The sequence below is a fragment of the Rhinatrema bivittatum genome, chromosome 1, assembly GCF_901001135.1.
Source record: "Rhinatrema bivittatum chromosome 1, aRhiBiv1.1, whole genome shotgun sequence".
Lineage (NCBI taxonomy): Eukaryota > Metazoa > Chordata > Amphibia > Gymnophiona > Rhinatrematidae > Rhinatrema > Rhinatrema bivittatum.
In genome coordinates, this window is record NC_042615.1 from 588552143 (window position 1) to 588579355 (window position 27213).

General features: G+C 41.6%; 1 protein-coding gene across 9 annotated transcripts in view; it reads left to right on the forward strand.

Moving 5' to 3' along the window:
* The window catches only part of LOC115100406 (CDC42 small effector protein 2-A-like), a 168727-nt gene extending 152120 nt beyond the window's left edge, over window positions 1–16607 (forward strand). For 8 of the 9 annotated variants that reach the window (XM_029618865.1, XM_029618857.1, XM_029618906.1 and 5 more), the window contains 3 exons: window positions 4600–4701; window positions 13996–14114; window positions 15483–16607. In XM_029618865.1, coding sequence (XP_029474725.1) covers window positions 4600–4701; window positions 13996–14094 — 201 coding nt within the window. In that variant the 3' untranslated portion in view covers window positions 14095–14114; window positions 15483–16607. Of the gene's footprint in view, window positions 1–4599; window positions 4702–13995; window positions 14115–15007; window positions 15148–15482 lie in introns of all 9 variants that reach the window. The other variant, XR_003859066.1, reaches the window with a different exon arrangement.
* The last annotated feature ends 10606 nt before the right edge of the window (window positions 16608–27213 follow it).

The following is a 27213-nucleotide window of genomic DNA, read 5'->3' on the forward strand; positions in this document are numbered from 1 at the left end:
CTCATGATTGGGATACGGCCATAACTGGCTATAACTTGTTAAGGATGGACAGAAAGGACAGAAAAGGGAGAAGAATGGCTCTTTATATCAAAAACAATATCCAGGCAACTGAACTGCAAGGAATAATGAGGGGAAAAAGAAGACTCATTATGGGCTATCCTAAAAAAAAAAAAAAAAAAAAAAGATGGTGCATCCATTGTTACTGGAGTGATTTACAGGCCTCAGACTCAAGTGGAAGAACTAGACAGAGATCTGGTCAAAGACATCCAAAAGGTAGGAAAGAATGGAGAAGTGTTGATTGTTAGAGATTTTAATCTGCTGGATGTAGACTGGAGAATCCCTTCTGCGGAATCTACCAGAAGTAGAGAGATAGTGGATGGCCCTAAAAGGGGCTTTGTTCAAACAAATGATAATGGAACCCATGAGAGAGGATGTGATACTCGACTTAGTACTCGCTAACTGGGATAATATCAGCACCAGTGATCATCAAGCGATATTGTTTGATATTGCAAATAGGATATGGAGAAGTCACACGAAGACCCGGGTTTTAATTTTCAAAGTACGGATTTTGTCGAAATTGGGACGTACCTGGAGGTAGAATTGGAAGACTGGGAGAAAATGGGAGAGGTGGAACAGTGGGCCAAACTAAAAGGAGCAATTACAAAAGCAACAAATCTATATGTTAGAAAATTCAACAAAAGTAAGAGAAATAAAAAACCGAACTTGTTCTCAAAGGAGATGGCAGATAAAAGCAAAAAACAGCATTCAAGAAATTATAAAGGATCCCAAAATGAGCACAGGGAAGAATATCTGGTGAAACTGAGGGAGGCGAAGAAGGAAATCAAGAAAGCTAAAAGTCAGGCAGAAGAAAGGATTGCCAAAGAGGTGACAAAACATTTTTCAGATATATCAGAGAAAGAAAGATCCAAATTAGTATAATAAAATTGAAAGGTGACAAAGGTTAAGATGTGGAGAGAGACTAAGAAATGTCCAAAATATTAAACAAATACTTCAGTTCAGTGTTCACTAAAGAAGACCCTGGAGAAGGACTGTCGCTAGTTAACAAGATTGTGGATAGGGGTGGAGTAGACAAAACTCGGTTTACAGAAGATAATGTATGGGAAGAGTTAAGAAAACTGAAAGTGGACAAGGCCATAGGGTCGGATGAGGTACATCCCAGGATACTGAGGAAGCTCAGATGTACTGGCGAGTCCACTTAAGGACCTGTTCAGTAGGTCCTTGGAAATTGGAGTGGCGCTGAAAGATTGTAGAAGAGCGGTAGTAGTCCCTGCTTCACAAGAGTGGGAGCAGAGAGGAGGCTGGAAACTACAGGCTGTTTAGCCTCACCTCTGTGATGGAAAAATTAATGGAGACTCTGCTGAAGGAAACGCTAGTGAACTATCTACAATCTGGTGGGTTGCTTGATCCGAGACAGCATGGATTCACCAGGGGAAGGTCCTGTCAGACAAATCTGATTTTTTTTTTTTGATTAGGTGACTAGAGAACTGGATTAAGGAAGAGCGCTCTGTGATGTCCTTGGATTTTAATAAAGCTTTTGATACGGTTCCACACAGAAAACTCGTGAGTAAAATGGGAAACTTGGGAGTGAACGCCAAGGTGGTGGCATGGATTACAAACTGGTTGACAGAAGACAGAGTGTGATGGGAAATGGAACCTTTTCTGAAGAGAGAATGGTGTTAAGTGGAGTGCCACAGGGATCTGTTAGGACTGATTCTGTTCAATAACTTTGTGAGCGACATTGAGGAAAGGATATAAGGTGAAGTTTGTCATTTTGCGGATGATACTTAGATCTGCAACAGAGTGGACACGCCGAAAGGAGTAAAGAGAATGAGATGTGATATAAGGAAGCTTGAACGGTGGGCGAAGATATGGCAACTGGGATTCAGTACCAAGAAGTGCAGAGTCATGCATCTGGGGTGCAGTAATCCAAAAGAGCTGTATGTGATGAGGAGTGAAGGGCTGTTGTGCACGGAGCAAGAGAGACCTTGGGGTGATGGTGTCTAGCAATCTGAAGATGATAAAGCAATGTGACAAGACAATAGCTAAAGCCAGAAGAATGCGGGACTGCATAGAGAGAGGAATAACTAAGAAAAAGGTGATAATGCCCTTGTACAGGTTCTTGTTGAGGCCTCATCTGGAGTACTGTGTTTGGTTCTGGAGATCCTATCTCAAAAGGGTCAGAGATAGGATGGAGGTAGTCCAGAGAAAGGTGTCCAAAATGGTGGGTGGTCTCCATCAAAAGTATCAGGCTTATTGGTTAATGGTAGTAACAGCCACATCATCAAATTACCACCATTCTTATTTGTTTTACTAGGAGGAGAGACTGAAGGACCTAAATATGTATACCCTGGATGAGAGGAGGTGCAGGGGAGATATGATACAGACCTTCCAATACCTGAAAGGTTTTAATGATGCACAATCAACAACAAACCTTTTCCATTGGAAAGAAATCAGTAGATCTAGGGGTCACAAAACAAAACTCCACAGAGGATGATTCAGAATCAATGTCGGTAAATATTTCTTCACGGAGAAGGGTAGTGGATGCCTTTCTGGAGGAAGTGAAGACAAAAACAGTAAAAGATTTCAAAGGAGCATGGGATAAACACTATGAATCCTTAAAGGCTAGAAGATGAGAATGAAGAAAAGAGTGAATGGAGGTAACTTGCTGGTGTGGCGGTTCCTAGCCTTTAACTAATAAGCCTTTGTACTGTTGTTGCAACTCCATCATTACTCTCTGCTTCAACGGCAGGGGGAAAAGAGGAATAGGGGAAATAGATTCAGACAACAACCAACAAGGGCCCTGACGTTGACGGGCTGGGAAACTGATAAGTATAGGGATGACTTGTTTGACGCATGCAGATACTTGGATGGCGTGGTAGATACTACCATAAGCTTGCTGGACAGACTGGATGGACCATTTTGGCCTTTTCTGCCATCATTTCTAAGTTTCTATATGCTTCTTGGCAGAGAACAACTGCTTTCTGATTCAGCTCCCCTCTTTCGTAGGCAGTGGGAAGCTAACAGGATAGGGAGAAGGTGATCCTGGAGCAGATATAGCAAAGGAGTATTGCTTTGTAGAAGAGGGGCAGAGTGAAGGATTATTGAGGGTGAGAGTCTGCTGGATATGAGGGTGTCAGCTGGAGGGGTATGTATTGGGGGGAGGAGGGGCAGTGTTTTTGTATGTGAAAAGGGTTTGGTGCTGTGTATGCCAGATTGGGGAGGGGATGCAAAAGTGGAGGATTGTAGGGACATGTTCCTCATCTGCTCCCCCCCCCCAAAAAACTGCAATTTCGATCCTCTCTCCCTTTGATCTCATTCTATGTGTCTTCTGCCTGGGGGCATCGTATGATATCCGGGGTTGCCGCATGTGCACCCAGATGACCCCTAAGAGACATTGCGCTTCACTCGACAAGATGGAGAAATTCTTCGGGTTGAGGAAGTCCGAGCTGTCTGCATCGGTACAATCTGCACCGATGGACACCATAGTTTGTACAATGCCACTCTGCTAGTGGCATTGTACAAATCAACTCCTTTTGATCACTTACAAGGTCAAAAATTCCTTAATGAGGTCAGTTTTACAATGGATACCTCTCTAAATGTGTCTGTAACACCCCCTAACCGCAACCCACCTCCTGAAAACTCACCCTGAATGAAAGTGCCCCTTACAATGGTCCATATATAGAGTGTTAGACTGAGCCCTATAAAGAGTCTCTCTCTGTCTCTCTCTCTTTCTCTCTCTCTCTGATGTTCTTCAGACTTCTGCACCTAACAAGGAGCAGAAGCAACGTGGCATGTGTATGTTACATGCACCAGTAGAGGCTACGTGAGTCAGTGCTGTAATGCCCTTTTTTGCCCACTTTTTCTGGGTGACATTTTATTTCTTAAATGAGTCAGTTATGCCTGCAAGGATGGTAGGAAGGGGAAGAGTCTAGGAGGCAGGCTGGCAAATGGGTAAAAGACTGGATGGTGGGCGGGATGGACAACACATCTTCAATACCAAGTGCATCTAACCACAAGGTGGTCTATCTGGACCTTTAGATCTCTTTTCTGACCTTAGAAAATGTTTATTAGAAATTGTTACTTGGTCTACTCAGAAACATTAAACCTATTTCATAGCTTGGTATCTGAGCAAGATCTTTATAAAATCAGAAGGCACTTCCATTATAATTTCTAGTTGAAAAACAGATTTTATCAATTATTTCCCTTTGTTCTATTCTAGATGGTGAATAGACTGCTGCAAAGAAGAAAATTTAATGATATATTTGTCAGGTTTATCATGTCCTAAACTAACTGGGTATTAACGTTATTTGTTCAGTTCTAAAATGTTTTTTAGATGAGAACTGCTTGTGTTTGTGACTTCCAGAAAATAGTGGCTGAACTTTGACCTTGGATGAATGTCAGAACAAATGTGGCTAGTGCTATGCCATGCTGAATCATGGACTGGAATACTAAATTAGTTTTTAAATGATAAAGTAACCCAGATGCTTATCTACCCTGTACTGCTGCTGTTTGTCTTTAAGCAAATGAAGTTGCTTGGATGCTTTCAGAAGCTAAATATATTTAATCTCTGCTTTTTAGAAAAGGCGACGGCGGATTGACCGAAGTATGATTGGAGAGCCAACGAATTTTGTTCACACAGCTCATGTAGGATCAGGAGATCTGTTCAGTGGAATGAATTCAGTAAGTGTTTCTTGGTTGTCTTCCACTAGTGTTGCAAAGAAGAGGTAAGGCATTTAGATTAAAGTCGAACGCATCATCCTGATTTTATTACTATAACTGTAGGTTGACTGTCTTAAAGAAATACACTTGCATCACCAGAACTGTACTACTCATAGATTAGTTTTGAGTAAACTTGTAATTGAGCCTTCATAAATATATGTAACTCTTGCTAGAGGAGATTAGGTCCTAAAAGCACACAAACTTATTCTTCAAGGCTGCTCTGAGTCCATTTTAATAAAGATAAATTTACAGCTGACTGATGTACAAAGGTTTTCTCTTCTGGGTAGGTGTCCTTTATTTCAGGTATTGGGGTAAAGCTTCCCATGGTGATTTTATAGTGCACAAAGTTCTCCCAGTAGGCCAAACGGGAGTCCTATTAGAGGGGTCCCCCCAAATACGGAAAAGTCATACCTGAGTCCAGTTTATTCATGATTATCCAGCCTGGCCAGGTCCCATAGGGTGGCGAACAATTGGGAAATTCCAATATCTTGGTCCTTCTCCTCAATGTTGGTACTGGTGCAGGAACAGTCTTTACTACTACTCCTCCTCCTCCTCCTCCTAACATGTCTATCGCGTTACATGACTTAGAATATGGGAAGCAGGCTATCCCAATCCTGGAACCCTGTGGGGAGGGTTGAGTCAGAAAAACCACCCTAAAAAAAAATATCCGAATACTGGCTCTCTGAAAAAATCTCTTGGTCACTGCTGCTTCACTATCACTGCTGCTTGCAGTGTAGATTAAGGCTCACAAGTCTTTAGCCCTTGTTCTGTGTGTCCGGGGGAGCCTTCTTCAAAGGGTGCAAGGTTTAAGCCGGAGACCCTGCTGAAAAAAGTCACGATACATCTTGGCCATCAAAAATATCCCACACAAGAATTTGTCACTAGTGCTTGCCTCACCTAGGGTGTAGAGTGGCTCACAGGTCTTCAGGCCTCTGGGTTGGTGGCCCTTTTGCCCCAAAGGGAATCTGGCAAAAATCTATCTCATCACAACTAAATTCAGAACATAAGGCTGGGAGACATCATCAGGGAATGGAAAAACTGCATCCTCACTGCTTTGGTGCTAACTCAACTTAATTCCACAGATTACCAAAATGGCTGCACTAAATAGGAGTAGGCAACCAACCACAGCCCTCCAGGTTGGGAGGGGCTGAAAGGAATGGAATGCTCATAGATGTAAGGGTTCTAAACGGGTACCTAGGGCCATCTAGTGGCTGACCCAAAGGGAAACCACACATATTAAATCATTTTCCACCCATATGTAGAAAGCGTTGGAAAGGTCCATTCGTCAAGGGCTCCTTATAAGTTACATGAAGGGAGTCAATATAACTATGAATTTGTAAGAAGGTAAGAGCGTCCACATTCCAATCCTGGGAGGAAGGTGCCGTAGGCTGTAGCCAATGGCGCATAATCAACTGTGGCATCACCAAACGGCCTTTGAGCCATAATAGAGAGGGTGAGTGTCCTCCCAAGCCCCGCTGACCCAGGCTACACTTAAGGCAGGCGGGGGAGGTAGAAATACCAGCTAAATAAGCTTTGCGTGGCCAAAAAACACTTTTGTGTAGTATTTTAAAGTGTAATTCCCGCAATACCGTGCTGACTGTAGCATGGTAACTTGTATGATGTGACTTTCGCAGTTGAAGTTCTGCTACAGGCCTAGCTTAGCATCACCAAACGGCCTTTGAGCCATAATAGAGAGGGTGAGTGTCCTCCCAAGCCCCACTGTCCCAGTATACCTAGAATACAAAATTGGTCATTCCATGAGCCGCTGCCTGATACAGAGGTGCTAAGGGTTCGGGCTATCTGTTGCCATAGACTATGAATTTGAGATATAGGTGAGAGGTGGGTGGGTGGAAGCCTTAGGTATATCCTCTAGTTTTCGCAGTTGTTTTATTGTGTTGAGTGTTATATGAACACAAAGTTATGTACGAGGGTAAGTCAGTAAGTAAGTCACAAATCTCTCTACTAAGGTAATACAACATATATCTGTAATGTTGTCATATTCCATAGATGGCAGCACCTTAGAAGTGCTTATGTACATAAATAGTTGTTTAAACTGTGCATGCGCGGGAGCTGTGTACACAAGGAAAATGGCTGCCGTGTTGACAGATTGTATGGTCAAAGAACAACGTGCTGTTGCCCAATTTTTATGGGCTAAGGGCTTAGTGGAAAAAGACATTCATAAAGAAATGTATCCAATATATTTATTTATTTATTTAACACTTTTTCTATACCGACCTTCATGGTAGAGACCATATCAGGTCGGTTCACATCGAATAGGGGAACTGAACCAAGAACAGTAACCAAAAACAAAAGGTTGAACATGAAAAAGCAAAGTTACATTTAACAGGGAAATTAAACTTGGAGGCATAGACTGCTGGAAGGAAGGAAAGGCTAGAGATAGCGGAGACATTATTAGTATAAACAGAGCAGTCAGGAGGCTCTTATTCTGGTCTTAGGGGTAAAATGGAAATCCATTGCTCCTAAAGGAAGTTCTGTCGACTATTGTGTGTCATGGGTATCTGAGAAGGCTTGGCGGAAAAGCCAGGTCTTAAGTTTTTTCTTGAATGTTGGTAGGCAGGGCTCCATTCTGAGGTCAGCTGGGATGTCGTTCCAGATAGTTGGGCCTGCTGTTGAAAAGGATCGGTCTTTAGTTGAGATGAGGCGTGTAGCTTTTGTAGGTGGGGTCTGTAGGGTTCCTTTATATATTTCTCTAGTCGGTCTGTTGGTGAGGTGGAGATTGAGGGGGAATTCGAGGTCCAGATGCAAGTGATTGTAGATGACTTTGTGGATTAAAGTGAGTGATTTGTGGAGGATTCTGTACTTCACTGGGAGCCAGTGTAGGTTACGTAGGATGGGAGATATGTGTTCTCCCCGGTTGGTGTTAGTCAAGATTCTTGCGGCAGCAATATGGATATTGATATTGATATTGATATGGAGAGAAATGTCTCTCGCGTAAAGCAATTTATAACTGGACTGATAAATTTGCACAAGGATGCGCCAACGTGAACGACGAAACCAGACCTGGTCGACCTGTAGAGATTGCAACAGAGGCAACTGTGAAGCAGGTTGAAGAGATGGTTCGTGCTAACCGGAGGGTAACAATTGACGAAGTTGCCAAAGAAATTGGGTGTTCTCAGGATTAGCATATTCCTTAGTGCACGATGCATTCAATTTTCGCAAAGTCTGTACAAGATGGGTTCCCAAACAGCTGGCCGAAGACAATAAGAACAACCGGATGGGTGTCTGTTTGGAAAATCTCTGCCGTTATGCAAACGAAGGTGAATCAATGATGGCACGTATTGTTACTGGTGAGGAGTCATGGGTGCACCACTATCAACCAGAAGCGAAATGCGATTCCATGCAGTGGAAGCATCCACTATCACCGACACCGAGAAAGTTCAAGCTTGTGCCTTCTGCAGGAAAGGTGATGTTGACTGTGTTTTGGGACCGAGATGGGATACTCTTAACCAGTTGTCAGAAGCGTGGTGAATCTGTTAATTCGGCTTCCTACTGTGTTACTCTATTAAAGCTTAAAGGAGCTATTCGTAGAAAACGCCCAGATCTGGAAAAAAGAGGAGTGCTGATTCTTCACGATAATGCCAGACCACACACTTTGAATGAGACTCGTCAGACAATTGCGAACCTGCACTGGGAAGTTCTTGAACATCCACCATACAGTCCGGATTTAGCACCTAGCGATTTTCACTTGTTTGGCAAACTGAAAAGCCATTTCGGTGGTAAACATTTTATCAGCGATGAAGTGGAACAAGAGGTGAAGCGCTGGTTACGATGCCAGCCAAAAGACTTTTACGCAGAAGGTTTTGACGGACTTTTCAAACGCTGGGACAAATGTATAAATGTTCGGCAATTATATTGAAAAGTAGTTGGTTTTTCCAGAAAAACTGTTTGTGACTATATTCTGTATATTTCACAGTAAATAATTCATCTTTTGCATTTAAATAAATTTCATGAATATTAATCCCATGTATGTTTGTTACTTACTTACTGACTTACCCTCGTATTTTCAGGTTTGATGCTTAATGATGTGTGACATTTGTATGTTCATTGTAATGGTAACAACAAAATCCAATAAAAATGATTACAAAAAAAAATAATTTTCCTTCCATTAAGAATGCTGATATTAATAACAGATTTGGACACCACTGGTACAAGAGATTGACCCAAGTTAGCTCATTGGATGCTGGGAACCATATATGGTTTTTTTTTGTTTGTCGGGGCCAGTTTAAGGATATAGCAATCAGTGTGACTGCATTAACCCATGTCATTCCTGAGGGCTCCAAGTAGGCCAACTGAGAGCGGCAGTGAGAGTCCTCAGTGCTCCCTGTCCACCTCACTGTTCTGCTGCCACTTCTGCCCTGCAGGGCCTAAACAAAAGCTGCTTGTTTTGCAGCCCTGCAGCAGGATCAGAACAGTATTCTGCTAAAACTGTCCCCACTACATGGTGAGAAGAGCGGAAGTGCATTACAAAATGAGGGAGGTGGTTTTTGTTCCCCCCCCCAAAAAAAAAAAAGGGAGAGGGAATCTTAAATTTTCTAGCCAACAATGAAGTAGTTATAAACATCTTTACTACAAAATATGTGTGAGAAGGGAGGCATTGCATTGAGCCCAAAAATGTATTAAACCAGGCCTTCCTGTCTTGTTTATGGTTGCAAAATGTCATATTCTGGTGACATAAAACAAATGGTAGGTTTTTAAATGAGATTGCTTCATTAACTTCAGCTGCAAGTCAAAGTTCCTATGTTCAAGCTTGGTGACTCTGTGCTTGCATTTGTGGTTATCCATAGATTGGGATATCTAAAGATATTTCTACAGCTAGTGCTTAATTAAGTTGCAGCTGAAGTGGCCTTACCCAACTGAAAGAACTGTAAGAACCCCAAGACTATAAAGTCAAGATTAACAACAAAATATCTCCTGCCGTCAGCTCCAATATGGATGTTCCCCAGGGATCCTCCCTCTCACCCACACTATTTAACATTTATTTACTCCCACTTTGCCACTTGCTTATGAAGCTAAATCTCTCACAATACCTTTATGCAGGCGACGTGCAAATAATTATTCCAATTACTGATTCCTTACAAAATACTATAAATTACTTAAACAACTGTCTGCAAACAATTAATCACCTACTCGCTTCTCTCAACCTTGTGCTGAATTCAAACAAGGCTGAAATCATCATTATCTCTCAAGATGACCCGACCTCTTCCCAACCAACTCTCACTACAATTAAACCTTCTCCATTTGTCAAGAGACCTGGGGGTCATCCTCGACAACCAATTCAACCTCAGGAAGTTCGTGAACACCACCACGAAAGATTGCTTTTTCAAACTTCAAGTACTTAGAAATCTCAAGCCACTTCTTCATTTCAAAGATTTCAGACTAGTACTTCAAGCAATTATCTTGACAAAACTGGACTACTGCAACTCTCTGCTTCTTGGTCTTCCAGCCATTGTTTTAAAACCGCTCCAGATGGTGCAGAACTCTGCAGCTAGGCTCCTCACCAACACTAAAAAGAGGGAACACATCTCCCCCACTCTTCAGAGCCTACACTGGCTTCCAGTCAAATCCAGGATTTTATTCAAGGTACTCTCGATAATTCATAAAGTTATCCACAATCTCACTGCCCTCAATACCTCCACGCCGCTAAAACTACATACCTCTTCCAGACCTATTAGGAGTACCTACCAAGACACCCTATTCGCTCCCCAAGCTAAAACCACAATAAGAAAACGCGCCATCTCGACAGCTGGCCCACACCACTGGAACGCTCTACCCCACGACCTCAGATGAGAATCCTGCCCATCCGTCTTCAAAAAGAGACTAAAAACATGGCTATTTAGCCAAGCCTTTCAGGATATTTAACTCTCTCTCCACTCAATTCGGCTTTACTTTCTTCTAACTATATGAGTATTACAAGTTCTCTTGTTTTTGAATAAACTTATTATCTAACATTTGTTTATAATCACCCTTGATCGTACAGGTCTACGTTTAGACCAGAGTTTTATACTTCCTGTTAAATTCCTATGATTTTCTAACGTAGTTATCTGTACCGCCTTAAGGCGAAATTGAAGTTAAATGTAAACCGGTATGATTTGTATCTCTACAGGAATGTCGGTATATTAAAAAAAAAAAAATTAAAATAAAAATAAAGTTAGCAAAGAACAGATAATTCTATTTACAATTTATATAATAGCTTTCTATAAAAGAATTCACATGAGTACCAAATATTCACCACCACTGTCCTGGATACAGGAATGGAAGGGGGAGCGAGTCCCGTTTATGTGGTTTTGTAGTTGGTGACATTAACAGTAGGAAACCATGAATAATAATATAAATGCACAACAGAAGACTGGGTTGGAGGTTCCTCAAGGCTTGCAATTACGTTTTCTGAGGTAGTTAAATGTTGTACAAGAAAGAAACAGTTCAGTCTGTTTTCATTCAGTGCTGCTTGACTACTGATTCGTCACACATTTTCCCACCTCTCCTCTCCCTGTTCCTCCACGTGGAAGGGCAGGCTGTTACTGATGGGCTACACGCTTTCCAGCTGACAGGGGATCTCCCCGATGTAGAGTGGAAACTATTTCTGGGGACAACCAGCCCAAATGATCAGATCCGGAAATAGATTGCACTCTGCCCGCCAAGCCAATGCTTTGCGTCTCACTGTGAACCCATATTGGAACTCTTAAACGTAATTCTGGAATGTCAAGACACAAGCGTCCTCTGTCACATGGCCCATCGATGCTGTTACTATAGAATGTGTGCACAGCTGTGTCTTTGACCACGGATGAAAAGGAGGATTACTCTTCACAAGAGGGTTACTCTTCACAAGAGGGCTACTCTTAGCGAGCAGGAACAGGGAGTCTCTCTAAGAATCCCCAAATTCCTCTGGCACTGTCATACGAGGGAGACTGTCTTTGGAGTTCTAGCTCTGGTTTGTTTCCCTCACTTTCTGTGGGAGCTTCTAGAAAAACCACATTAGGCCTCCCCCTCCCCCTTACTGAATGAGGTTATGTGTTGTGAAACCAGTGATCTATACTAGATACCATTCTCTGTGTGAGTGTACAGGCTTTAAGGGCAACAAGGCCCTGCACAGGTTTTGGTACAGAGTGGGTAGGCGAGTTGCTGAAGATGATAGAAAAACAAAGCTTTGTGCCTGAACACCTCATCTCTCTAACTACTACAATATATTGCCAGCCTCAGCTTTCAAAATAAAATTCCTGTTAAGGAATGATGTATGTTGCATAGATACAGAATTCTCTCGTGCTTCAGAAAGCGCAGTTGAATTCTGCTCAGTCTTTAAACAATTATGGTCAAAAAAGGCATTGTACTGGCATGCATTGACCTACGTGTCCCTTGCTGAAAATACTTGTGAAAGAAAGATGTGAAATGTTTGCTGCTTGTCAAACCACAGTAACAGAAGAAATCCCCCTTGGAGCAAAAGAGTTTAATTAAAAACCTATGGAAATTCCAAAAGTTTCAACTGAATTGTTGGTAAGTGGATAATTAAATGGCACAAGCAAACCTTTCCTTTAAGAATGCGGTTATTTTGCGACTAAGAAATGGTGTATTGTGCCAAGGAGAAGAGCTCCAATTTGCAAGTATATACAGCAGGTCTCTTGATACATAGGCGCACTGTACTGTTTTAAAGGATTGGTGCAAATGAAATAATATAAACCATTTAAATCCCATAATCATAGATATTGAAGCAATTCAGATATTTGTGAAACTCATCATTGAATTCAGTGGTGAAATGTAAAGACATAAGATGCACCATGCTGAGTCAAACCAAAGGTCCATCAAACCCAGTATCCTGTCTCTAGCAGTGCCCAGTCTGGGTTATTAGGATGAACCCTGCAGATTCCAAAGAGTAGATCTATTCCTTCCCTCCTAGGGACATGTAGTGGCTTTCCCTCACATCCACCTGGCTACTAATAATTTAACGAATTTCCCAAATCCCTGTTAAAGCCAGCTATGCCAGATACTTTGATCACATCCTCTGGCAACAACTTCCACAGCTTAATTATATGGTGAGTGAAAAAATAAATAAACACTCAAATTGTTTTAAACTTGCTAGTTTCATGGAGTGTCCCCTAGTCTTAGTAACATTTAAAAGGGTAATTAATAGTTCCCTATTTACTTGTTCCACCCAAACCAAGATTTTTATAAATGTCTATCATCTCCCCTCTGTCTTCTGTTTTCCATGCGTTATTATATTATCGTTAATATTCCTTTTATTCTCCCGTGGACTTCTTTACCCACCCTCTCCCATCCGTCCAGTAATTTACCGCGTCCACTCTTTCTTTGTTTCGCCTCAGTTCTCTTTCATCTTCTTTCTTCCAATAGTTGGTTAGCCTCCCCATTAAGTACTTCCTGGTCTCTGTGTACCTATTAGTTGCTTGCTTGCTTGAAGAGCTTGATATTTTTACACCCATTGTGAACTCCTTGGCTAACCCCATATAACTCCATTGTTAATTGGTATTTAACCCCTTTGTTAATTCCCAGTTTTGTTTCCCTTGTTTGATGTAATGCATACTTTTATGCGATTCTCGTTTCAATGTAAACCGATCTGATATGTTCACTTTGGTACATGGAGGTCGGTATATAAAAGTTCCAAATAAATAAATAAATATGTAGTGTCCTCAAGAACTTGGAGGTACTTTACCTGGGTGGTGATTCCTAACATGGAACCCTGCAGTTGGAATTACTTTTCCCTAAGTGTGTCACTTTGTACTTTCCCACAATAAACTTCATCTGCCATTTTTAGATGTCCAGTTCATTAGTCTCGTAAGGTCCCCCTGCATTTCTCCATGAGCCAGTGATGTGAATCTGTTCTGGTTAGAATCATATCTTTAGAAGTAGAATCCAATCTTTCTCCTGGCTGATAAAGGTGTTTGTTTCTTTTCCTGTTGATTTTATTTTCTAATGAGCAGTACACAGTGTTACATTCAGGTTCTGTTCAGGAGCAGTGATTTGTGGTGGGCTGAAGCCCATACTTCCTGCTTGTACTCTATCAGTGATGCTCAACCATGGGATCTGTACAGCATTGAGTCGATTGCATCACTGATTGCAAGGTCTTGTCAGAGATTTATCAGTAAAAATGTAAATGATGGATGCGTATGAATGTCTGTATCTGAAGAAAAAGGGTTATGGGTATGGTCAGAGCTCTGTGCGGTGCAGATTCAGCTTTTGCCTCCTTTTTGCTTTTTTTTTAATCATCGTTTCATTTTTCTCTTCTAGGTGAGTTCAATTCAGAACCAAATGCAGTCCAAGGGAGGGTATGGAGGCAGCATGTCTGCCAACGTTCAGATGCAGCTTGTGGATACAAAGGCCGGATAGCTCCTGGAACAGAATTTCAAGTGAGTGCTGCACAGTACAGGCTATACTGGTGTTTGGGCAGCCTCCCTGTCACAAACACAAAATTCCAAGGGAGAACTTTTTTGAATCCCAAAGAAAAGGCCACTATCCCAAATAACTGGGAATCCTGTGATTCACCAAGTCCGTTTTGGCCTGTTGTACAAATATGACCTGGCTGTACCTGTCGCCAACAGTTTCCCTAGTATTTTTCCATCATAGGCGGTGGGTTTTGGCTCTTCTGGAGACCTCCCCTGGCTTTCTGTGTGAGTCTTCAGTGGGGTATAAAGCCGCCTGGAGCATGCTCAGAAGGGAGCTTATATAGAGGGTTGGAGATGGTGCTGTGAAGAGGTTTTTGGTGGAGAATCCCTGGCTAGGGCACCTCTGGCCTGGAGAAGAGGGAAGATTGGAGAGAGAGGAGGAGTGGGATTTTTGCTGACATTCATAGCCTCACCCCTTGGGGTTTTTTGATCAGAAGGAAGAGACGGAGTTGCTGTGGATTTTGACCAGTCTGGAAGGAGGGGCTCCCCCTTATCTGGAAGGGCTTGGGTCATTCATCTTTTTGCCCAAGCTGCAAAGCGGAAGAGATCTTTGAGAGACAGTGACCCTGGGATGTTTCTTAGACCGGAGTGGACACTGGAGCCTATTTTTTAACTTGGGGATATTTTTCTCTCTTCCGCTCAGTTTATGCTGGAGTTGCATTCCAGTCCTCCTACCCTCCAGCGGGAAGGGTTGTTAAGCATGGATGGTGGCACAGCAGGGAGGAGACTGATTTTCTTAATGAGATTTTTGGTTTCTTATTTTCACTATTCTTTCTTGGATCCTTATTTTTAAGCTAAACTAATTTTTTTTTATTTGACCACCACCTGGATTCTGGCTGTTTTATTTTCCCTTCCAGTGGAAGATGGACTATGAGTGGACTGGCTTACTGTTTGCTGCTTTTCTTGTGGGGTTTTGTGGTCTCCGCTGCACCTTCCTGGCACCCCAGAGTTCAATGGCTTAGAGAAATGTGAACCAATGTGATGTAATCCAACGAATGTCAGTATATAAAAGCAAGCAAATAAATAAATAAATATTGTCAGTAATGCTGTATATCAAGCATTCTTAAACATTTTAATTCACACCAATTTGTTAAAATTAAATTTCAACATTTTTCTTTCAGTCATTAAAAACAAAAAACTGAGCCCTTTCTAATGTGTGTGATTTCTAATAAGTACTGAAATATTTTACAGGTGACATTATTATGCAGCACTGTCAATATTCCCTCATGAATGTGGTTTGTTTCCCAATACAGGTTTAGTTTCCTCACAGAATGGTCTTTGGGTCACGTGCACTTACTGATGGAAGTTCTCTGCATTTTTTTTTTTCTTCAGGTCCTAGTGGGTATTTATTGCCTTGGTGACTGCTTTCAACGTCCTTCATCCTGATGAATGAGGATGGGAAGCCTCATTGTCCGTGTCCCACTTGCTGTTCCGCTCGGAGGATGCTGCTTCTGACTGCTGCTGTGCCTCTTGGCAACATGCAGGGGCGTGGCTTCTACCAGAAAAATGGACATGCAATGTTTCCTTTAATTTTTTTTTTTTTGGGGGGGTTGCGAGCGGGGAGACATTTGAACTTTGCATGATTCTCCCCAGGGCGATAGACTGTTTTGGTCTTTTTTTTTTTTTTTTTTCCCTTTCTTGTGCGTTAACAAGAAACTCTCTCAATTTAAATGTTAAAAATCCTGCTTTTGTACATTCTGAAAGATCTGGGATCTGCAAGCACAATGTTAATTTTGGTCTTAAAATGTCGGGCGTGTAGATGGACCTGCATGCTTGGTGATCCTGCTTTTCTTACGGTAGTCTCATGGTGCCAGAAAATAAAGGATTTGCTGCTTCATTGCTTGGCTGTTAACATAGAGCCATGGAGGAAACCGGGAGCTTCCACGCCAGGCACCATCACCTCTCATGGAAGTAGGAAGCAGCAGCAGAAAAGGACTTCTAACTCTGTATCTTTGCAGTTTAGGAAGGAGGTACCATGTTAGCTGACAGAGATGAAAAAATTAGTTAAGAATACCCAGAAAATAGTTGGGTAGAGGCAGACACCTTTTACGAAAGCTACAAACATTCTAAGGTGCAAGCTTTCAAGACCACAAAGATCTTTTCTCCACTGGAGCTCAATGGAAAAGAAATGCTTGAGTATCTCATGTTTAGCCAAACACTTTGGTGGAGTTAGAAAAAAAATGTTCTTTCCCCTTCGGAATTATGTATTTAGTTTTGTCTGTGTAGCCTTGGAATAATGAGAGAAAAATATTGTAAAAGCTTGCACTTGTAAGGAATTCTGGTATAAGTGTTCAATATATTTATTTGGGAACATCTGACCGCCAGATTGAAAACCAGTGTATTAATGTATTGAAAAAGTGTTATGCTCAGTGTTTTTTTGTTTGCTCAAAAAAAAAAAAAAAAAAAGAGAGAGAGAAAATGCTTTGTTAGCTTGTTCTCACTTTTTGCCTGACTTTAGACAGAGGGTCCAGCAGCAGCTTGTCAGGCTGCCTGGAATACTAGCCAAGGCCTTGATGGAGTTCTCCAAGTAATTGGCAGTCTCTGTGTACTAAATATTTAGAGGTCATGTTGCTGCTAAGGGCAACAACTTTCTGGTCTGGTGGCACACATGCCGGTGAAAGACCTCATACAGGGTTATATATGTTTTTGTTTTTTTCATTATTATTCTTACTGTGCTGGTAAAAAGCCTTGTGCTCAGGTTCCAAAGCATGTTGTTCTTTCACAGGCTGTAAAAATGGTACTTCGGCACGGGTTTTAGCGATCTCTCTAAAAACAGTTTTTCCTTCATTCTTGATGATGGTAGTCTGAATAAGACACTAGTGATTTGTTTTGCTAATCGAATTAAAACCCTTTTGGAAAAAAAATAATCTTTCACATTCTCAGTTTGAAAACTAATGAGACAGCTACAGCTATGAGGAAGAAGTTTTCGTTTCAGGTATTATAATACCCAGGCACATATTAAGCTGTGGGCATGACCCAGTTTTTAGATCACACTGATATTTCTCAATGCAGAAATTGATATTGGTAAAGAATAAAAACATAGCCAGTCCGGTGGCCCGGCAGTAGTGTTGTGCCTTGCTATGCAGAGGGACCTGAGGTCAAATTCCTGTTCCAGTCTTCTGTTGCCCAAGCCATCTGGGGTTGCTCCAGAGACTATGTTCAGACCCTGTTGGTGGTGGGATAGCGAAGGATGAGAGTAAAGGGGAATCAGTTGTTGCGCAATGGTGACATCTAGCGGCTGGATATATAGGGCCTCTGCTAGCAGAAAAGAGCCCTGGGCCTGGGGGCCCAGCCAAGGACTATTGCTTCCTGCAATAATTGCACTAAAATGTGCTAGGAGTGAATACAAAAATAGGAAAATGAAGGCTCATGGTACCAAATCAGAGCCCTAGTTCCTAGTGAGTTGGAAGCCCAAAAGAGCAGTAAAAAAACAAAACAAAACCCCATGCAATCCAAATATCTGATCGTTTCTACTAACTTGTAAGTTTCCAAAAAATATAGCAGAAAATCAACAAAATCTGCAGAAATTCTCCATCGCCCATGGGAGAAAATCCCAGTGAGCCAATGAAAACTTCAGATTCCTAGCTTATGGTGAATTGGAATTCTGGGAAATAATGCAGAGTCCATGTAAGTATGCAAAATACTGCTAAACTGCTGAATTTCAAAGAATTGTATGGAATTTAACTAAAGTGCATTAAACTATGTAATGTTCTCATTTTGCTTTTACCATGGAAACATATTTCTAATCTTTGCCCCCAATATATATTGAACTCTAAAACGACATTTTTTCTAGTTGCATTCTCTGCAGTTTATTTAAAAAGATGTATAACCCGCACCCTCCAAAGTTCAGGGCAGGTTACAGTTCAGACTTTATTGCACATTCAGTCGTGCTTACTCATTTTACATCTTCAGTCAAGGAACAGATTATTATTTTTTTTTCTTTTTTTAACAAGCTGTGTAGTATCTTTGCACAGTGTGTTCCTGAGTGAAGTCCGTTCAGTGTTGACTTGTCGATTCTGAATCAATCAATCTGTGCAGGGTTCAGGAGGAGCTGTGTGTATCTGTAGGTCACCTCAGTAAGCAGAGCATTTGGTGAGATGTGACAGCTGATGGAAAGTGGGATGAAGTAGAGCAGGCAGTCTGTGTGATCCTTACACACACACACACACACACACACACACAACTGGGGGGAGGCAGTGAAGCAAGCCAATCACAAGTAAGAAAGAGCGCACTGTAAAACTCCAAACACCTTCTGTGAAAAAGGAGAGAAGGAATTGAGAGAGCTGCCTGGGAGTCTCAAATGTCCATATTAGCTTCAAACAATCTGACTTAAAAAAAAAAAAATCGCCTAAATGTTAGTGTGCTGTAAAAAAAAAAATAGGAAAAAACATATCTTAGTGAAACATGGGAACCATAGCCATCACGCCAGTGCTTAAAAAGCATTCATCGGTGTGGCTGACGTTTCGCTAGTAAAGGGCCACATCAGGAACTGCAAAGCTTCTAAATAAAGAAAAATGTTACAACTATTAATGTCTTACAACACATCACATTTCTTTCTTTATAGACAGAGGTCAATTTATACCACAAACATTTCCCAGTGGCAATCCAACTACCAAATGGTTTGTTAAAAAAAAAAAAAAACCCAAACACGAAGAGGCAGTGAAATGAAATTAAACCTACAGTCAAAAATGAGAACAAATCCAAAGAGCACTACATAATATAAACTGAAAAAAAATCACATGGCAGCCTGGGTCCAATAAAAGACTCTAATGCAGGCTTAAAACAAAAAAAAAAAATCTCAGGACATTGTCCAGTAGTAGAGTCAACAATACTTTAACAACTTTCTTTCATGCAAAAAGATGCCACTCAAATGAGACATTCAGACCATCAGGTTTGACTGCTTGTAGCAGAAAAATTCATGTCTGTTTTCTGCATCAAGGCACCAAAGCCGTTTCCTCCTCTCAGATTCACTACCCACCTGGTCAGTGACAAAGCAATGTATACCATCTAAAGTATGAATGAATCAGAAAAGAAGGAAATGGGTTCCATTGGCTGGGTTCCTCCCGGACATTTCCCCACTAGATGTCTCCATCTCGGTCACTACCTTCGTTGTTGGGGTTGTGGCTTAGTATTCCCCCGTGGTCAGGATTCAAGGACAATTCCCTGGGGATCCCAGCTGATCCATTCCTGGACTTGGCTTCCCCGCATGGTGAATTTCTGCTACTCCAGTTTTTTGGACAAGCTCGCAAAGACTGTCCGTCTGTGTTTAGAAAAGGACCCGAGAGAGGAAGTCTTAGGGCACCTTCACTTCTTTCAGCCCCCAGCAGATTCTGCAGTCATCCCGCTTCCAGGGACAGGTTGGCCTAGCAAGCATTCAGGCTGGTCTGGCTGGCCAGGTGGCTGCCAGTCCACGTGGCAAACTTAAACTCTTTGTAACTTTAAAATCTGATTTCCTAATGCAATAGGGGGATTAGCGCCTATTTAACGTGCGTTCCACGCGGAGTGAATGAGACAGCGCTCATCACATGCAAATGCGTATAGCATGGCGGCCCCCTTGTGGGTGCCATGCGCATATTAAGAAACCGGGCGTTGTCTTTTCAGCACCTGCTTTCCGCATTTTTTTTTATAGCATTGGCCCCATTGTTGGATGAGGGAGGAAGCAAGGGAGTTTCTGTGGCTGTGGGCTGTTTTACAAAAGTGGAGGTGCAGGGTTTATATTTTGGTTTCTATTCTTTCTCAGATTTTTCTACCATGTAGGACAGGGATGGCAAACTTCAGTCCTCGAGTGCCACAAAGAGGCCAGGTTTTCAGGATATCCACAATGAATGTTCATGAGAAGGCTTTGCGTACAATGGAGGCAATGCATGCAAATCTTTCTCATGCATATTCATTGTAGATATCCTGAAAACCTGGTTGTTTGTGGCACTCAAGGACTGTAGTTTGCCATCCCTGATGTAGGCGAATTAATTGAATAATACACTGTTTTTAATGGTAGTTTTTCTGAGTAGTTGAAATTGATAAGGGGGTTCTTTATTTCATAGAAGGCCCTTGGGACCTTTTCTTGCAGTGTCCTTATAGCTAATTCAGGGATGGAAAATGTACTTGCCTGAAGCTGTCTGCAGGTTATTTATCTTACACTGTAAGTGGATGATGAGTATCAAATTGACAAATTGTCCTATGCTCCAAAATCCCTTGTGGTCCTCCCAATATGTGTAGCAATTGCATAGAAAAGTGTACAACTGCAGGCAGAAAATGCAGGAGGCCATGTGAAAATATTGTCTTGATTTGCCTCCCCTGTTGTCCCTGCAAACACTTCTGTCTAAAGATGCCATTGGTAGCTGGAGTCTACTGAACACACTCCTGCTCCTCCCAGCTCTGTCTGTTGCAGCTCCCTGAGTCCCATGCAAATTCTTGCAGGAAGAGGCTGGCAGCAGTGCTCCCACCACAGTTTCCCCACAGCTGGCTCTCCCTCTTTACCACCATGGCCCCTCTCACAAGTGGGTTGAGTTAGCAACAAAAATAAAATAAAATAGAATGAGTCTCCCTTCAGAGCAAGGGCAGCCATGCTTATACTGCCTTGACTCCTCTCTGGACTGCTATAGCTCTTCCTCCCTCACCTTGAATTGCTGCTAGGGCTATTATAACCCCTTTCCCAATGCGCCATATGCAGGTCTACAGGAAGCACTAGGTGAACGAGACAGCTGCCTGGAGCACCATATGTTTAAGGGCAGCAGCGCAACAATGCCAGGACTGTACTGATTGCAAATTCTTGTTCTTCCCTCCCGTATGGGCTCGGTGCAGAAAATCCTAATGCATGGGCACATGGGCAAGTAAGTGCATGGAGACACAATTGCTGTGTCCAAAAGGCACAGGAGCAGGATCTGTGGGACCACAGGGCCAGAAGAAAGGAGCAGGAGAGAGCAGTGTCAACCAGGGTGGATGGAAGAGAGGAACAGGGACCGCACTGGCCTGCCAGAAGAGGAGCAAGAGCAGCATCGACCTATGCAGCCAAAGGATGGGGAATCCTGTCAGCTGTATATGCTGAGAGACTGCTCCTGTTTGAAGTGGGAGAGAACGAATGAGTGTGTGCATGAGTGATTTAAATTGTGTAAAAGAGAGGGAAGCGTGTGTATATGTGTGAATGAGCGTGAGAGAGAAAAATGTTTGTGTGCACTCCCTCCTCTCCATTAAAACTGAACAATCTTAGGATGACTAGAAATCAAAAGTTCCCAAGTATGGAGAGTGGAGGATTTTTTACCCCTTAGTTTTAACTATTGGGTGGTGTTTGTGTCTGCTGTTTTGAAATATTTTATTGGTGTTAGGGAAATTTTTTAAATTTTTTGTATAAGGCGTTTTTAATTATTGGATGTTCTGTTCATCTGCTGTTTTCAAATATTTCTACTTGTTATTAGTTTGGTTTTACTATTATGTTTTATAGTTTTTGATTTTGTTTGTTTTATGAGGAATGATTCTGTTTTTCCACTCTTGCACTAGAGAGTCTGTCTTGTGGTTTCCAGTTAGTTTTGTCTGCATGTTTCTATTTATTTTATGGTGAGGGTCAGTCTGTGTTCTGCATGTATAACCAAGGTGAGGAATACTGCTAGTGAGTAGTTTCTGTATAGAAATGTATAGCAGCTTGGTTCTTTTCTGTTTTCCTAATAGGAGGTTTGTTGGTATTTAGGCCTGATGTAATATTTGCAGTATTGCGTTTCATAGATAGGGTTGTTAAATGTTTGGGTGCTTGCAGTTAGTACTATTCCAATATGGGAGATTTACTGTATTATAATTGAATTCAGTTTCCTCATGACTTTCTCAGAATCAAGCCCACACCAACACATTACAATAAAACGTTACAATCCAGGCCATAAGAACCTGGCAAGTACCCAAAAACTAAGTCTATTCCAAGTTACCGTTGCTAGTAATAGCAGTGGCTAATTTCTAAGTCAACTTAATAGCAGGTAATGGACTTCTCCTCCAAGAACTTATCCAATCCTTTTTTAAACACAGCTATACTAACTGCACTAACCACATTCTCTGGCAACAAATTCCAGAGTTTAATTGTGCGTTGAGTAAAAAAGAACTTTCTCCGATTAGTTTTAAATGTGCCACATGCTAACTTCATGGAGTGCCCCCTAGTCTTTCTATTATCCGAAAGTGTAAATAACTGATTCACATCAACCCATTCTGGACCTCTCATGATTTTAAACACCTCTATCATATCCCCCCTCAGCTGTCTCTTCTCCAAGCTGGAAAGTCCTAACCTCTTTAGTCTTTCCTCATAGGGGACTGTTCCAATCCCCTTATCATTTTGGTAGCCCTTCTCTGTACCTTCTCCATCGCAATTATATCTTTTTTGAGATGCGGTGACCAGACTAATACCAGGTGTGGACTTCAAGAGATACATATAGATTTTATTTATATAATATTTGTATATAATCTATATCCTGGATTATATATAATGCACACCCAAAAGAGGAAACCAGTCTTAAGGAGAGGGCAAGCAACCAAATGCAGAGGTGGAAGGGGGTCTGCAGCTCAGTTTGCTCACCTCTGGTCTAGAATGTGCTCTGATTTGTTTAGGAATAATGTAAAATTTGTTGGAATTTTTTTGGCTCTGTTCTGCCAGTATGTGCTCCAAGTCACATGATGTACCCTACAAACATTGGTTTGTGGGCTTTCTCATAGCAGTGGTTAGTAATATATAGACACAAAGGCAGGTATTCCTATAATAACTTCATATAAAGTTCTTTCAAGTGTGTATTATAAAGAATTGTACAGCTGTTATACAGAGAAAGGGGGAAGGTGTATATCTATGTAGTTCGGATAAGAGAGTCAGTTCTCTCTGCCCAAGATCCTTGATGCCTTCTTTAAGTTTATTTCTCTTCACTTGCATTTACCGCTGAAGTGCATACCGTTTGGTTCTCATGTATAGGTATGACTCCAGGCTGTATGGAGATAAACTTATCGTCTTGATACACAAAGAAATGCTGGAGTCACTGCATCTGAAATGTAAGGGTCATGGATATAGTAGTATTTAGAAAATCATTGGCCCTAGTCATGTTTAGCAAGTCTACAATACTGATTGCCTCTATCATGTCTTCCACTAACATGGAAACTGGACCAGAAGTACAGAGGTCGGGCCAGCTAGGATTTGGGGTAGTCCAATTGCCGCACCACTCTGTGGTGCTGAAGTCATTGTTGAAGCATGCTAAGCATAGTTATGATCACTAACAAGCCACTTGGGCATGACAAAGGCATTGCATGTGTTTTGGAAGAAGTCTTCCAGGTTTCCATGCTAAGTACCCAACTAGCTCACCAGCTCTCCAGGGGTCAGTATTTGCATGAATGCATCCAGAAGCTTAAAAGCCTTGACTGAATCATGAGACCCAAAACCTTCTGTTGGGTAGTGGAAGGCAAACAAATATAAGAAGCACCTGATCTCTTTCCTATATAATGCTTTTGATACTGTAGCTAGGACTTTGGCTGCTTCCATAGGGGTTCAAAGGCTTTTGTGGCTGTGTGGCATCCAAGAGGATGTGCATGCTCGTCTTGCAGATATACCCTATGTAGGGTACAACTTGTTTGGTGGCTCTGATTTAGGACACACATTAATGTTAACCAGCAATTACATGCTTACTGATGGAAGCACAGACAAAAAAAATTCCTTCTAAAATCAGTCATTACATGTCTCCATTTAGATAGCACCTTTGTTACGATTATCTCAATAAGTTCAGGGTTTAAGATTTTTTTTAATCAATTAGCAATGAAGACACACAGTTGTATACTGCAAAAACCTTCTTTTGCCCATTGTTAAATTTATCCCTCAGCATCCTCTGTTTCAAAATCTGTCTTCTGCTGGGTTTGCATTACTGCTTCCTTTGATTACTATCCTGCACCACATGAGACCTCAATTTTAAAAAGCTTCACATAGATACAAGCAGCCAATCCAACAATCTATATATATCCTCATTGGATGGAACCACATTATGACAGTACAGTACTCACTCAATTCATATAATTATCTGCTGTTTTATGTCCTTTAACTCTTAGGTGCTACTGTATGGAGAGCGAAAATGTAAAATTGCTCATGTTGTTTAATATTGCCTATCTATACCCAACTCTCAATAACATTATAATGATCAGCAATAGTCCACTCAGGTCTTGAAACATGTGGTCAGATGCAAGACACTGTTCAACAACCGCTGCTTGTGTTTTCTGGTATTTAAACAGCTATGGTATTCAATAAGCAAATGCAAATAGCTTGTTTGTTCTGCCCCTCATAGAACTATGGACAAGGGCACCACAACATATAGACACCCAATGGGGTAGATTTTAAAAGCCCTGTGCCAGCACGCCTATTTTGCATAGGCCGCCGGCACGCGCAAAGCCCTGGGACATGCGTAAATCCCGGGGCTTTGTAAAAGGGGCGGGAGGGGGCGTGTCTAGGGCATGTCAGCAGTCCGGGGGTGTGTCTGGGGGCGGTCCGAGGCAGGTCTGGGGGCGTGGTGACTGACGGGGGCAAGCTGGGGGGGCGATCCCGAGTCTCCCGGCCCTGCGGCCTGTGCCAGGGGATGGCGAGGTATTGCGTGCAAGTTACGCCTGCCTCAAGCAGGCGTACAACAAAGGTAGGGGGGGGATTTAGGTAGGGCTGGGGGTGGGTTAGATAGGGGAAGGTGGGGGGACGCAGAAGAAAAGTTCCCTCCAAGGAGAGAACGGAGGCAGACTGCTCGGCGCACGCGCCGACCCCAGATTTTATAAGATACGCGCAGCTACGCACGTATCTTATAAAATCCATCGTACTTTTGTTTGCGCGAACAAAAGTACGCATGCGCGTACTTTAAGATCTACCCGAATTTGAATATGCTTTGTTTCCTACAGTATTGGGTATCCACATGCATCCATAACAATCCTTGCTCCATTTCATTATACAAATTGCAATTACCAGAGCAGTAATGGCAAATCCGACATGCTTCTGTCTCAAAATTAGGTAGCTCACCACCAGAATATGCGGAGAGGCACTTCTGATAAAACCTTCATGTATTGCTAGGACATGGCAATGCTTACCTAGCGAAGATGCAACCAAAGCAAATTTGTTAGTATGATAGACACAGACATCTTGCATTTCCTTTGCTGTGATATTGCAATAAATTATCCCAGTCAAAATACAGAACTCTCTTGTAAGCTGCCTTAATAGAAGACTGGAGATATCTCTTTGCATAAATTCGCTGAGCTAGAGTGCATGCTTGAGCCCTAAAGTCTTGTATATCTAAACACAATCAATCATCTTATATGAAAAGACTCCTTTTTCAATGACTACATGATTGCTTTCAAAACTCAAGAAATTGTATCTACCACTTTACAAAAGACATACAGATGCCATTCTTCCTTTTCAGAATAAGAATGTCCAAAAATGGTAGCTGCTCATGATATCGCATCAAGAATTGCAGATTTCCATCCAAAGTAGCCAATCACAGATGTCACTCTCAATGCTACAACAGTAAATTTTCAAAAGAGAAAAATGTCATCTGTATATCACAACTTTGATGCCATGAGGAGTTCTCCCAAATGTAATCTACAAAAAAAAGCCCAGGATGCAGGCAATGGGATATTGCTGAAAATTTACAATGCTGGGTATTTGTGGTAACCAGCAAGTATTCATTCAAAAATCAGAATGCTGTGAATACTAACATGGACTTGAAATACAGGCAAAATCATTGTTATGACTACAGCCAAGAAAGAACATAAGTGGAATATGTTTTTTAAAAAGGGATTTTATTTGCAAAATTATTAAAAATTTAAAAAAGGGATTAGTTACATGCTGGTGTAAGCCACACTGTTTGTGTGTAAGGTGGAAGTGCAGAGGCTGCTCAGGCTGGTAAATGATTATAAAAGATTTAACAGCCAGAGTGATGGCTACCAATTTATTATAGGATTCCAGCTCTTTAAATGTTTTCTATTAGTGTTATATGTTGAAGGCAACTGATCAATATCTTATACAAATTCCTCAAAGTTCATTGATTTATCTTGGGAACTTTTTATTTTTTTGCTTCTTTTCTTGTTTGTCTATCTGTGCCAAATCATGATTTTAGAAAAACACATTGATTATATACACATTTCTTCTCGAACACGCCCATATACAGTTTTGTTATATCAGGGATCATAGGTGTATTAGAAAAAAAAATTGCTGTTGACAACCCAAACAATTTTTTGTCAAGATCTTTCCCAAAACCAAATCCACTGGGATGCTCTGAGATTGTGGCCCTGTTGCCAAACTCTCTGTTATAACTTCTAAAGATGCCCTTTGAAGGATGTTAATATACAAAGACTGAACAGCCACTGTCACATCTGATTTAAAATGTCAAACATATGAGATGAACTTGCACTTAAGACAAACTCAAAAGGGTCACGTAGTTGAAACAGTGTCCACAAACACAGATACCAGTTCTAACTGATCCCTTAGCCGAAACAAGTGGCTGACATGAAGGTGGATTGAGGGATATATGCACTTTAGGAAGTCCATAAATGATGGCCTTTACAGAATGTTTAACTGTCAAAAATTGATTCTCCCTATTAGACAGAAACCCTGTGTTTCTGCTTGTGTAATCTGAGTATCTCCCTGAATAGCTCTCGTGGGCTCTATGGACAATTCTTTATATGAATGGGTGTCAAGAGTTTATGCTGAATCTCAGCTATGCATACAACCTTATTCCTAACCCACCTATGTTTATCCACAGGTATATTTTCAACCCTCACCCGTTCTTGAAGGGCTTTTCTTGCTCCAATATTAGGTTTAAAAGTCTTACTTTGTAGTTGACCAATATTCCCTAGGTCCTTCAATACCAAACCTCAAAAAGTGGCAATACTATGGCTCCTTTGGAGTTTGAGGCATTAGAGTAGGCTTCGGTGTGAATAGTGAAAAATCCATACTGTGCAGCCAGCAAAACCTTTGCTGACAAATTTGTTATGGCCAATCCAGTCGACTCTCTGACCTGGGTGCAGGGGGATTCCAAAATACTTCCTCTCGCATAAACCCTTCCTGCTGAAGCATCAAACCCTCTGGCCT